This window comes from Meriones unguiculatus, chromosome 3, assembly GCF_030254825.1.
Source record: "Meriones unguiculatus strain TT.TT164.6M chromosome 3, Bangor_MerUng_6.1, whole genome shotgun sequence".
Lineage (NCBI taxonomy): Eukaryota > Metazoa > Chordata > Mammalia > Rodentia > Muridae > Meriones > Meriones unguiculatus.
In genome coordinates this window covers 33,119,750-33,133,934 of record NC_083351.1, presented here as the reverse complement: position 1 = coordinate 33,133,934, position 14,185 = coordinate 33,119,750, and the positions used below count along the sequence as shown (strand labels likewise).

At 39.5% G+C, this 14,185-nt stretch overlaps 1 protein-coding gene across 2 annotated transcripts in view; it reads left to right on the top strand.

The window, feature by feature from the left end:
- Positions 1-14,185, top strand: part of Pik3r3 (phosphoinositide-3-kinase regulatory subunit 3) — an 80,992-nt gene that overhangs the window by 51,545 nt on the left and 15,262 nt on the right. For both annotated transcript variants that reach the window (XM_021660605.2, XM_060379800.1), the window contains one exon: positions 13,133-13,275. In XM_021660605.2, coding sequence (XP_021516280.1) covers positions 13,133-13,275 — 143 coding nt within the window. The remainder of the gene's footprint in view (positions 1-13,132; positions 13,276-14,185) is intronic.

Below are 14,185 nucleotides of genomic sequence, written 5' to 3'. Positions count from 1 at the left end.
CCCCTTCCCCTTGAGACAGGATCACAGTATATAGCTCTGGATAGTCTGGAACTCACTAAGTAGACCAGGACAGCCTTGAACTCATGGAGATTTATGTGCCTCTACCTGTCAAGTACAATGGTTAGGACTTAAAGTTTTTGCCAATATGCCTTATTTTTTAAAATTTTATATACTGTCCAAGGGTACATTTATATATGATTTATGCCCATTAATGATTATTTTACTCTCTTTCCTTTCAAATCACATAAAATAAAAGGCAGGACTAGGTGTATATGTATTTTCCTGGCTTTGATTTCTAGCCCTGGAAGAAAAAAAACCTAATTTGTTAACTATAATGCCCTTTATTATGAATGGCCATTTCACCATCAATGTAATGTTGATTACTTTAGTGTATTCAATCTGTAAATCTCTCAGTAATGTTTTCTTCACAGTAGGCTCATCACAGTTAATTCATCTGAAAGTGCTAAAGTAGTAAAAGACATTAAAAGACATTGAAACATGAAGTTGGGGTCTAGATACCAGGCACACACATGGTATAAATACATATATTCAGGCAAACACTTGCATAAAAATAAATGTCTTTGACCCTCTGGCTCCTGCAGTTCTTCCTCCGCCTCTTCTGTGGAGTTCTTCTTGCTCCACCTAGTGTTTGGTTGTCTGTCTCTTCATCTGCTTCTGTCAGTTGCTAGATGATGCCTCTCTGATGACAACTGGGCTAGGCACCGATCTATGAGTATAGCAGAATTTCACTTCATTGACTTTTTTTTTTTTTTTTTTTTGCCAGTTGTGTTTGGTTCTATCCTGGGTCTCTGGGCTATCTAGTCCCTGGTTCCTGGCCATTTGGGCAGTGTCAGGTATGGGCTCCCTCTCATGGCGTGGGCCTCAAGTTGGACTAGTCACTGGTTGGCCACTCACCACCATTGCCCCAGCACATGTTGCAGTCAGGACAGATTGTAGGTCGAAGGTTTTGTGGCTGGTTGATATCCCGGTCCCACTACTGGAAGCCTTGGCTGATTCACACTTTATATCCTCCATTACTAGGAGGCATCCTTGCTAGGAGGGGTTGAGGACACCATGATAACAGAATGGATTAGCAAGTCTGTGAATGAATTAGGGTCTGTGAGTTGACAGTCACAGACCCTATATGAGTCAGAGCTAGGTCCTCTGTATAGGCATATGGTTGTGTCTTGGTGTTCTTATGGGACTCCTAGCAGTGGGGGCTTCTCTGACTCTTTTGTCTGCTCTTGGGACCCTTTTCCTACTACTGGGTTGTCTTGTCCAGCCTTGATATGAGGGTTTGTGCTTAGTCTTGTTATCAGTTATGTTTGGTTGATATCCCTGAGAGGCCTATTCTTTTTTTTTTTTTTTAAAGGGAAACATAAGGGGGGACTGGGAGAAGTAGAGATGTTGGGGTCTGAAGCACTCATGAACCAGTAAAGCAAGATCTTTATTTGAATTAGGCAGCAAAAGCTGACAGTCAGGGACAACAGCACAGACTCAGGAGCTGACTGAATCTTCCAACGTTCATCATAGTAACTATTTAAGCAGAAAAATCATAAAGCCATAAGCATATTGCCAAGGTTCAGTTTCAATATTTCATCAATTAGAATCATTTGTTCTTATCCTGGTTAATGACAATCATTATATTTGGTTGTGAGCCTAGCCTTTTGTTTTGTTTTTTGAGACAGGGTTTCTCTGTTTAGCTTTGGCTGTCCTGGACTCACTTTGTAGACCAGGTTTCCCTGGAACTCAGAGATCCACCTGCCTCTGCCTTCCAGAGTGCTGGGATTATAGGCTCAAGCCACTGGCTTGGCTATACTATTATAAAATGGCACATGCCTTTAATCCTAGCACTTGGGAAGCAGAGGCAAGATCTCTATGAGTTTGAGCCCAGCCTGGCCTAAAAAGAGAGAGTTCCAGGGCAGCCACAGCTACATGGAGAAACTCTGTCTTGAAAAACTGACAAAACAAAAAACCAAACATAGAAAAAAAATCATGTTTTGTAGGACAAAAGAAGAATGAGAAGAAAGTTGGATAGCCATCTGCAAAGTTCCCAGCTCTCTTAAAGCTTAGTACTTGAACTTAATTTCACTTTATGATCAAAATGGAGTCTGAAAACAAAATGGTAGTACTTAGGTTAAGTCGCATTTGTTTCCCCCTTGTCTTTGTACCTTGTTTAAATTTTTGATTATCTGTTTCAGAATAGAGGGCATTGTATTGGGTCCTGAGGATCATGCGTTTAACTGCACTTATAGGGCTGTATACAAACTGGACTATGGCATTAATAATACAGGGAGCAAAGATCAAGATTAAAAACAGCAAGTTCTATAAGACTAGAAAGGATAGTTAGCCAGGGGGTTGAGTTGTGGGTTTTTTTTTTTTTTTTTTCAGTCTCTGTTCAGTGAGCTAGGCATCTTTAGGATATTTCTCCTTTGCAGGGGGCTTGGAGGGAAATTCCTCTAGTAAGCCATAAGGTCTGTTTGGCATGGGAGGGGCAACAGTATCATTATGAGGGATTAGGAATAAGTCTTATCTTTGAGGAGTTCTTGGGGTCCTGTTGAACAGTTCATTTTGGTTGGGCATCTGCATTTGACAGGCTTTAGGTGAGTATGATGTACCCAAGACTTTGACAGCAGTGGGAGAGGTTGTAATCATGACACGGGAACCTTTCCATTGGGGAGTCAGAGTCACTTTCTGACGATGTTTCACTCAGACTAGGTCTCCGGGTTGGTAGTCGTAATGCTTCACAGATGGCAGGTCATGCAGGTGACAAAGTGATGGATATAGTCCATCCTGAGTCCTTTGCAATGCCCACAACTGGCTGGAGTAGGGAAAAGCCATCAAGTCAGATTTAATTTTTGGACAGATGGGAGGGGGTCTCCTAAATATTATTTCATAGGGGGTCTGATCTTCATGCTAAGGGGTATTCCTAACTCAGAGAAGGTTGAAGGAACGGACTTAGCATTTCAGCCTGTTAAGGGGGCAGGAAAAGATGTATTCTCTTCTGTAATTACTTCCAGTTGAAATTGGGGCATCAGTTGTCAGAACCCAGGAGGCTGAAAACAGCTGGTCAAAGGCTGGGCAATGAGGCAAAAGAAGCATCTGATCTGAAGGGACAGGGAACAGTGAGAGCAGATGGATAGGGAACAGAGATATAAGTTGGACTGGTTTTCATGAGCTTTCAGCAAGTCCAGTACTCAGCAGGTTGCAGTCCATAGGTATTCCCTAGATTGTTGTAAAGAAGAAAATTCCAACCATTTCATTTTACCAATGAAGACTCAGGAGCTAGCTGCTAGGGTGAAAACCTGCTCGCTTCCAGAGATGCAGAGAAAGCACCCAGCTGAACTTTCTACTCAGCCTGTGTCCCAGAAGGAAAAAGCCCTTCTTAATTAGCTCATTTCCAGAAGGAAAAAGCCAAAAGCCCTTACTTTTTCATACTGTCTAAAATAAATTTCTCTCAAAGTCCTTCCTTTCTGTTTAATCCCTGTCACCTGGTTGCTTGCTCTGCCTCTTGACCTAGGGTTAACTTGATTTAATCCTGTTTACAGAAAGCTCTTGGATTAAAGGTGTGTGCTAGGGCTGAGCCACACCACAAGTACTTGTTTACAGGAAATAGAAAGCTCTTAGGTTAAAGATGTATGTTAGGGCTGAGCCACACCAAACAAGAAACAGGTTTTTACAGTTCACAATTTCGGGGTTTACAATGGGATCAAATATCCTGCAACACTGGATGATGTCTGTAAGCCAAGTGGATATCTGTTGAGACAAATGCAGACTAGGGGCAGAAACTAAAATTTCCTGGTAATTGGAGAAAGGGGAGAATCACAAGACCAGGGGGAAATGGATTCTCAGGAATAGACAGGTGCAGAAACTTAGACTGTACTTATCTGGAGTCCAGTTGGTCTGTGACAGGTGGATCTAAATCTTATGACTGTTTTGATTCCCTGACATTTATATGAACTTTTTGTTTACAAAAGGAAATATATTTGTTTTCCCATTGCATTGAAATCCATATTGTAGAAAAAGCAGTCAAAAGGTGTCTGTAAAACAGTAGGAGATTCATGCCTTTGAGTTCCATCAAAAATGATAGTTTTATGTTTAAAAAGAATGAGAAAAATTCTTTTTTGGTTCAGAGAGCAAGGTATATAGATTGGACTGAGCTGTTTTAGCCCGATGAAAAGCATTCTTAAGTTATACCTAGAAGACAACCAAAGAAAACTCAGAATCCTGAGCTTGTGACTGAGAAAAAAAAGCAGTCAGCTTGCCATCAAATCTTGAACCTCTGAAATCTCAGGGCAATAACAGCATAGAAGGTTAAAGAAATCTAGACTATTCCATATCTCTATATTTGAAATTATTGTTGAGATCCTTAGAACTTATTTAAGCATTTATATCTTTAGACCTTGTTTGGACTTTAAACCTTTTTTTTTTTTTCATTTACCAGAAAATAAGTAGTTATTATTGAGAACAGTCATTGTAAAGTATGTTCTTCTATTGAAAAGTTATATCTAAAACCTGTTTATTCTTTAACATGAAGCCTGTGATCAAGGTAAAACATTTACTTTTTCTTTGATGAGAGACCCAGTAGCTTTAATTAACTAATGAACTAACTAGTGAATTAATAAGGTTGCTGTTGCCTTGGGGGAAGAAGCTGATTGTCTGCTGTTGCCTAACTAACAAAGCTAAGATAGCTTAGCTGTCAGTGTGATCAGAGAATTGGGATGGTTAAATTATAATGACCTATGTATCAATTAAAATGACAGAGACTAGTCCATAGTCCATTACCTAGACAGTCATCTCAGGCTCCTGTGGTCTCCATGGTGATGGATGCAGAGGTATCAGGACAGCATCAGAGACATTATTGTGTAGGAGGAGCATGGAAGAACTGACCGCACCTTGTCTAGACAAAATAGAGCAGTCAGTTCTCCAGTGTCCTGCTTGTCTGTGGTTCAGGCCGGACCCTAGCAGTGGGCAAGGCATCAGGATGGTCTTTCCCAGTGGTTAGTGTTACCATATTCCTGGTGGAGTCTTTTGTCGTTGTGTCCATTGTCTTCTTGGACACCCTGGGAGTCATTAAGAGGATCTAAGAGTCTCTCTGTCATAGTAAGTTTAAATACTGTAAACGCCATCTTTAGCAGATTTCTGACTGGTTGGAGGGCTAGTATCTATCAAGCATATTTGAGTTAAATAATTCTTGTCTGTTTTTGTTACTTGCTTTAAACTATACCTTGAATGCTGGGATCACAGTCGTACACCACCTTGCCCAGCTCCTATGTTACATAATTTTAACCATACCCAATAATTTATAAGCCAATAATCTAACATAGAGAACACGATAAACTCACACATTTAAGACATGTCAGAAACAAACATGTATTGACCGCATACATTTATACATTTAAAACAGACAGACAAAATTTTACTTACTTTCTCTAGTTGTAATTTCAAGGGAGGAGCACCTTGCTATCTGCCGAGTTCTTGTGGGCACAGAGGTTCCGTAGCAGAGCAGCCGTCAGCTTCCCTGCCAGGCGCTTCAGTGTAGTGTCAGAGGGAGTGAGAAGGCCATCATAGCATGCTTCCAGTGGCCCGACTTCCTTCCAGCTGGTTCCACTTCCTAAAGGTTTCCCCTCCTCCCAGGAGTGCCTCCAGGAAGTTGTCATAAAGCCTTTAACATGAGCCTTTGGGAGAATATTCCAGAATCAGGCTGTAACAACATCTGCATTTACTGCAGAAGGTCCTTAACAAGATATTCTTGCCCCTGTCCTCCACATTCTTCTCTCCTAAAACTAGTTTTCAACATATCAGCCTGGGGGGTAATTGCTAAGTGACACTCTTTTGTGTATATGTTTCAGTGCTTGTGTGGAGGGCAGAGGTCAGCCTTGGGTGTTGTTCATTGGGCATTGTCGACTTTGTTCTTTGGGACAGGGTAACTTTCACCGGCCTGAAGTTTGTCTAGTGGACTAGGTTGGCTGGCAGGTGAGCTCCAGGGGTCCATTTGTCTCTACTTCTCCAACACTAGGATCACAAGCACATAACTATGCCTGTCTTGTACATGTGGATTCTGGGGATCAAGTCCAGATCTCCAGTGTGTGTGCCAAGTGCTTTGCTGACTGAGATATCGCCACAGTTTCATGCCCCCTTTTAAAATAAAGTATTCAAAGATAGTCTCCTATAACCACAGCTGATCTTGAACTTATTATATACTTGAGGCAAGCCTGAATTCCTCTTCTTCCTGCCTCCATCTCTTGAATGCTAATATTATAAATACATGTCACCTTATTTTCTAACCTTATTTTCATTAATTTTTTTTTTTTTTGGAGACAAGAGTTTCTCTGTGTAGCCCAGACTGTTCTGGAACTCACTCTGTAGACCAGGCTGGCTTCAAACTCATAGATCTGCCTGCCTCTGCCTCCTTAGTTCTGAGATTAATTTTTAAAAATTATATATATATTCATTTATTTATTTGCATGTCTGTGTATGTGCATACCACAGCATGTGTGGAGGTCAGAGTGCTTTCCTATATTCCTATATTATTCTGTATTCTATATCATTTCTATAGCCCCTTTTTTCTTTTCAACCCTTCTCCCTTCTTCTCCCCTAACACTAGATAGGAGATAAAGAATAGAGGAAAGAAAAAGAGAGAAAGAAATCCCTGAATCTAATCTCCTATACTTTGTTTCTTCCCTGACCAAGGCCATTAACAATTTGCAATCAACCCCTTAAAATGACTACAAACATCTATCACCCATCGAATGACCAAAAACCACCCACCCTATCTTGTTAAGGTTATTCTTACAAAACTGTGTTTCTCGGTTTCTCTCTTAACCGAGCTGTTCTTGTAACTTGGCTATCACACAAATAGTTGAGACTCTATTTTATTATTTTAACAAGCTTCACATCACAAAGAACTGAGCAGTTATTAATTCATTCTTAACCCTCTAAGATAATTTGGTTTCCTCCTGTACATCCCAGAGATACTTGCACTTTGTAGCTTCTGGCTTCAGCTCTTTCTCCTGATGTCTCTTAGACCTTTTCTCCTGGTTGAATTCCCTACTTCTCCTCTAACTCCTCCTCCCCTGGCTGGCAGGAAGTCTAGCCCTATTTTCCCTCCTACTCAGCAACTGGTTGTAAGCTGCTTTGTTGGTATAATAGGTTAGGGAGGAGTGTTTATACAACATTGAGACAGGAGACTCTCAGAACAAGGATAGAAATCAGCATTTGAATGACACAGAAACCCCACCTCTTGGGATGGGGCATCACTCTCTTAAAATTGCTTCCTGCTGATTTGAAACATAGTTTTCCTTTTGGGGGCCCAAGAAATTGGAAAAAATGGTCAAATCTTAAGAAAGCTTTAGCATTTGCTGTCCAGTTACTTTATGCTGTGAAAATGCAGGCTTAAATGAAGTCTTCACTGGAACAGTCTGTGAGGCTGGATCATCTGGGCTACTTGTCCTGTCTTCCTTTTTCTTCAGATGTTTCACTTGTCCAGTGGTCTCTAGATTCCTTAGTTGGATGCTTTTGTTCTCCAGGAAAGATAAAAACAAAATCCTACCCCAATCCTAATTGGGGGGAGGGAGGGGAACCAGGTTCATTTTTTGGTGGGTTATATTTTTCCTAGGAAAAAATGTTTTTTGGCAGTAGAAAAAGTATTATCTCTCAATTGAAATTAAAAAAAAAATCTTTTGAAATTTTGAAGCCAAATTTACCTGTAAGTCTATTTATTTTTAGATTACAAAGGCCATTCACTTTGAATTTCAGCCTGACTTTTGCAAGTGCCTTTTAAATTTAAATTATTAGGCAGGCATGGTGGTACCTGCCTGTAATCCCAGAACTCAGGGAGACAGAGGCAGGCGGATCTCTGTGAGTTTGAGACCACTGGTCTACAATGTGAGTCCAGGACAGCCAGGGATTTGGGGGGTGGGGGGTGGAAGGAAGAAAGGAAGGAAGGAAAGAAAGAGAAAGGAAGAAAGAAAGACAGAGAGAAAGAGAAAGAAAGAAAAGAGAGAGAAGGGGGAGAGAGAGAGAAAGAAAGAAAAGAAAAGAAAACCAATTTTTATGTCATGTCAGTAAGGCAAGTGTACCTTTGGTTAAATTAACATTCAAAAATATTAATTTTTATATTTTTATACCTAGTTTAACCATTTTAAAGGTAGGGCAGTTGGTACCTTTGAAAGACCAACACCTGCTGTATCCTGCTTATGGATGACCTGGAGAGTCTGTGACTGTTCTTGATAATACCTTTTAATATTTTTCTCAGAAACAGTCTTTATTTTGTGGTTTGTTTCTGTGGTTGAAGGAATGTTAATCTGTGTTTCTCATTGCTACAACAAATCATGCCTCCAAGATATTAGCCATGTATGGCTTTATTTTATTTATTTATTTTTTTATTAATACACTTGACCCATCTTGCCCTTTGTTTTATCTGAGATAAAGTTCCAATCCTTAGAAGCTGAATATTTACCTCTTGAAGAGGCCAATCTAGATGCCAAGATTTTGGTGAAATTATTGTTACATCTGCTCCTGTGTCTAAATTGTCAATTTCGGTGCTATTTGTGTTTTCAGCTTTGTTCTCTGATCATTTATAGCAATTTGCCAAAATGCTGGTTTTGTTCTCTCCTGAATTTTTTTTTAATCGGTTGAAGCTGCTCTGTCCTTTATTATCTCCAGAGCAATGTTGTTGTTGTTGTTGTTTTATAAAGTTTTTTTTTTTAATCATTTTTAAAAGATTTTCTTTATTTATTTTGAATGCTGTATTGCATGCACATCTGCAGGCCAGAAGAGGGCACCAGGTCACATCATAGATGGTTGTGAGCCACCATGTGGTTGCTGGGAATTGAACTCAGTACCTCTGGATGAGCAGACAGAGCTCTTAACCGCTGAGCCATCTCTGCAGCCCCAGAGCAATGTTTTTTTAGAATAGCTATTAAATCTTTTAATTACTCTGTGGATGAGTTTCTACAACACTGACTGGGAATGATTAAATTAGATTTGATATGGGGACCTTCAGGACTTCCCCCTTTGGCATTTCCCAATGGCAAATGGTTACCTTGTTTATTCCTTGTTGATCTACATTCATTAGTCTACTGCTGGCCTTTGCCTTCCCGTACCTTCTACATACTCCGGAAGGCTGGGCCCTTCTTTTAGGATTATTTCTAGGAAAAAAAAAAAACAAAAAAAACAAAACATTGTTTCTAGGAATGCCTTGCCTACAGTCTCTTTTCAAGCGGTCTTGCTTACCACAATTAAAATGTCTGCCATTTTGAAATTTTTTAGGATTTATTTTTATTTATCATCATATATACAGTGTTCTGCCTGCATGTGCGCCTGCACCCCAGAATAGGGCACCAGATCTCATTATAGATGGTTGTGGTTGCTGGGAATTGAACTTAGAACCTCTGGAAGAGCAGCCAGTGCTCTTAACCTCTAAGCCACATCTCCAGCCCCCCATTTTGAATTAAATGCTTTTAGAAATTACTTCTTCTATCAGAGTAGCATCATAAAAATGAGAGCCAATATTAGCCATATGTTTAATCCATTCCTCTGTTGGTGCTTATCTTCCTTTAAAGGTCTTATCACTTTTTTTGCATTCTGAATCAGGATTTTCAAAAGCTAAAGATTCAATTAGTATTTTTCTGACTTCTGAATATGATATTATTCTATTTATAGCTGAAGTCAATTTTTGCAAAAAAAAATGATAATAATCAGTGAAGGCTTCTTTTGGATCTTGTATAATTTTAGTTAGTAAATGACAAGCATTTTATCCCAAGCATTTAAAGCTGCTAAATAACATAGTGCCAAGGTGTTGTTAGGGTCTGTGAATTGCCGAAGAAAAACTCCAGACTCAGATGATATGCAAAATCGAAGATTGTTTATTCTTCGGAAAGTTCCAGCATGCAGCTGCTACCTTTGCAAAATGGTGATGACCCAGGAGGGGGCAGACAAATCCTATTTATAGACAGTCAGTTAGGGGAATTCCAGGAATGATTGGATGGCCTGTGCTTTGATTGGTGGGCAGCTAGCCAACAGGTATGGGGCCAATCAGATTTTGTTAGGAGCTTAAGTATTTTCTGAAGCAATTATTAAGTAACTATAGCTGACCCAAGCCAGGTGTCAGGGCCAGTGCTGATTGACTACCTGTTACATGTTCCTAGAAAACAGAAACTGAAACTCAAGCCTAGTCAGGTAAAAGTTAAAAATTAAGCCTGTCATGAAGTCAGACTGGAATTAAGCCCTCTCAGTATGGTCATCAAATTCAAGCTGCCTTTGTAACTCAGCATACTGACCTTCACCTAGCAACTGATCCTGGAAATTATCAGTACTTCTGGCCTGATTTCATTGTTCTATGGCCCTAGCTTCCTCTTTCCACCATGTCTGCCATTGTAACTGAGGACCAGCTTCCAATAGTGATGTTGCCAAGTCCTTCCAGTCTTGGAGGATAATCCTGATCTGAGTTGCCCGTAGATTTAGTATTTGTTTCATATTGGGTGAATGCATACCATTCTATTCCTTAAATCTAACATGTCTATAGGATTTCATTTAACTTCTCTAGAACCTTGGGGGTACTTATCATCCCCTGGTATGTCTTGTATAACTAGATAACTAAGGTTTGTTTTTTAACAACTCTGTGTGTCCCTTTTTAGTTGCTGCCTCCTCCCCCCTTTAGTTTCATTATGTGGTGGTGTGGCAGGCTCTTGTTTAAATTCCTTTGTCTGTGTCTGACTATCTTTCTTAGGTCTTTCTAAGGCTGTCTAAATTCCTGTCTGTGTCTGAGTATTTTTCTTACTCTCATTTATAGATCTTTCTAAGGCTTGCCTAAATTCCTGCGTAAGTCTTTCTAAGGCTTGTATCTTATCAATACACTTTTCTTAGTTTTCTTTTTACTGTATCTCTAAACATTTTTTTCTTTGAGCAGGTACAGAAAGCCACTATGCCTATTAAGGATAAAATATAAAATATGAAAATGATAATAATCATAATCAGTATTGAGACAAATTCTGTTAAGCCATTTAGCTTTTAGTTTTTCATTTTCTACTTATATTTTCTTTTTTCTTTCTTTTTTTGTTTGTTTTTAGAGACAAGATTTCTTAAAAAAAAATTTATTTATTAAATATACAATGTTCTGCCTGCATGTACACCTGCATGCCAAAAGAGGGCACCAGATCTCATTATACATGGTTGTGAGTCACCATGTGATTGCTGGAAATTGAACTCAGAATCTTTGGAAGAGCAGTCATTGCTATTAACCTCTGATCTCTCCAGCCCTAGAGACAAGATTTCTCTGTGTAACAGTCCTGGCTGTCCTAGAACTTGCTTTATAGACTAGGTGGCCTTGAACTCACAAATATCTGACTGCTTCTGCCTCCCAAGTGCTGGGATTAAAGGCTGCACCACAGCGTCTATTTTCTATTTTCTGATTTCTATTTTCGAGTCCTAAAGCCTTCTATTACGGTACTTCCCGTCCTTAATGCTCTCCTTGAGGACTTCCCAGATGACTTGGTAAATCTGATGCTTTTCAGTTTGTTGAAAGCTCTGTCTGTGTGCCACTTGCCACTTGTTGGAGCACCAAAATCTTGTAAAGAAAGAAAATCCCAATCATTCAGTTTTACCAGTAAAGACTCAGGAGCCACATGCTGGGGCGAAAACCTGCTAGCTCAGAGAAGCAGAGAAAGCACCCACCTGACCTTCCTACTCAGCTGACATCCCGGAAGGAAAAAGCCTTTTAACTTATCTCATGCTCCAGATGGGAAAAAAAAAGGCTCTTTCTTCTTCTCCAAGGTGTCTTAAATACCTTCCTCCTTAGTGTACCTCCTATCTGTTTAATCCCTGTCAGCTGGTTGCTTGCTCAGCTTCTTGACCTAGGGTTAACTTGGTTTAATCCTATTTACAGAAAGCTGAGCCACACCACATCCACTTGTTTACAATGAACAGGAAGTTTTTGGATTAAAGATTGAGCCATACCACAATTAGAATTTTTTTTTTTTTTTTTTAGTTCACAATCTCAGGGTTCACAATGGGATCAAATAGCCTGTAATATCTGAGGTCCTCAAAATGTATGGGACTATTTACTTGGAGACTAATGGCTTAACCTAACTGGGATTTTGGAGTAAGTCTATTTTGTAGTTTTTAGTTTTTTATCTTCTTAGTACATCTGACTTTAGCAGATAGTCTCTCTGCTTTTATTTTATTTTTTCCTTCTAATTAGATTACTGGTGAAACTGGAAAATTCAGTATACAGCTTAGTGATGAAAGTGATAATAAGTAGGCTCTACACAGCTCTTCTGGGAATAAGACTTTGAATTTTGGTACATGAACTTTTTATCCCTCCAGTCACTCTTTCAGTTAACTTTTAGGGATTAGCACTGTAATAATTGGTGCACAGTAAAATGATCCTTGTAGTCAAGGTGTTCAAAGTTGGTCTCTTGGCAAATCAAAGGTCTTTCTGTAGTTCTAAGATATATCTCATGTAATGGTTCTTTTTATTAATTTTATAATTTGAAGTGTTTTACATGTAAGTAATAGAAGTGTTGAATAAAGGCTGGTTTTGCCCTGTAATAGAGTCTTATAATCCTTTTTGTTTGTTTCAGATAGGGTCTTATATAATCCAGACTGGCCTTGAATTTATTGTGTAGCCAATCAAGACCTTTTAAGTTGTAGTCCTTGGGTTTCTACCCTCTAATGCTGGGATTACATGTGATAGCATGCTTGGTACTGAGAATCAAACTGAGAGCTTTGTAAAGGCTAGACAAGCATGCTAACAATTGAACGACAGCTGCAGGTCCCCACCTCACCTCCACCAGTGCTTGGGGACTATATCAAGGACCTTTCCCATGCTAGACCTTACTGTACCACTGAGCCACATCTCTAGTCTGCATACTTTATCTGATATGGGATTATAAGCAGAATTATAAGATTTGCTTTAAGATCAAGATTATAAATATCTGATAGAGTGTTTGTGTGTTTGCTTTTTGAAATGGAGGCTCATTTAGCTAAAATTGGCCTTAAGGTTGCTCTATAGGTGATGCTGGCCTTGAAGTCCTGTGCCTCCCAATTCTTGCCTCCAGAGTGCTGGTATTACAGTCATGAACTACCATGCTTAGTTATAAAGTCTGTATTTTTATTTTTCCTCCTCTAGGAAATACAGATGAAGAGGACTGCAATCGAAGCTTTTAATGAAACGATTAAAATATTTGAGGAGCAGTGCCATACCCAAGAACAACACAGTAAAGAATATATTGAGAGATTTCGCAGAGAGGGGAATGAAAAGGAGATTGAACGGTGAGTATACGTAATACCTCCAAGTGAGCACTGAAATAAGACCTTTCTCTTTATTAATAATTTTTCTCTTGTTTGTTTTTACCTTCAACTTGCACAGCCATGTTATATGGAACTGCTGGCTGTTCACACTAATGGTACCAAATGGCATTTCTTCTTTTCTATCTCTGTAAATTCTTTATTCTTACTCATACTAATTCTTTATTCTTACTCTAAAACTTAGGTTAGACATGACCTTTTCCAGAAAAGTCTTCCTGAATTGACTTCGTTGTAAAAGTAACTTTTATGTGTCTTATTTAATCGTTGCCTCCGAAGCTCACTGCCTCCGAAAGCTTCTAGCCTCCCTACAATCTAATCTAGGCCTAGAATGTTTTCAGCCCCTGAGACTTACTGCTGAATAAGCTCACCTTTACTAATTTTTTCTGAACTCTGGCTGGCTGGTCCAACTCCACTGGCTGGCTCAAATTCCTCTTTAGGCTTACTGATTAAATCTGGTTTTTCTCAGTTTCTCACTCAAGAGCTCTTCTTGGCCTCAAACTAACTCCAGCAATCTGTTCTAATCTTCTGGCTTCTTCTCATTCTCTGGCTTCTTCTGTCTTCATGTTTGCCTAGTTTGTTCTCTTTTCAACTTTTCTCTGTAAAACTCTTGTGCCCTATTCGTGAGATCCCCAGAAGACCACCAGGAGTCAAGTCCATTGCAAAACACACAAGGATCTTTAGTTACAGCTTGAGCTGGATTCCCACAGACGCCAAGGCATTGGCATCCAACTGAGAGTCCTGAGCTCTGGATTGTGGGTGATTTATAGGTCTCAGTCCCTCCCAGTACACCCAAAGCAGGGGATTCTAGCTTGGCAAGCTATTCTGTTGGTTAACACAGAAAAAGGGGATACTACCTTTCAAAATTGTTTGCTAT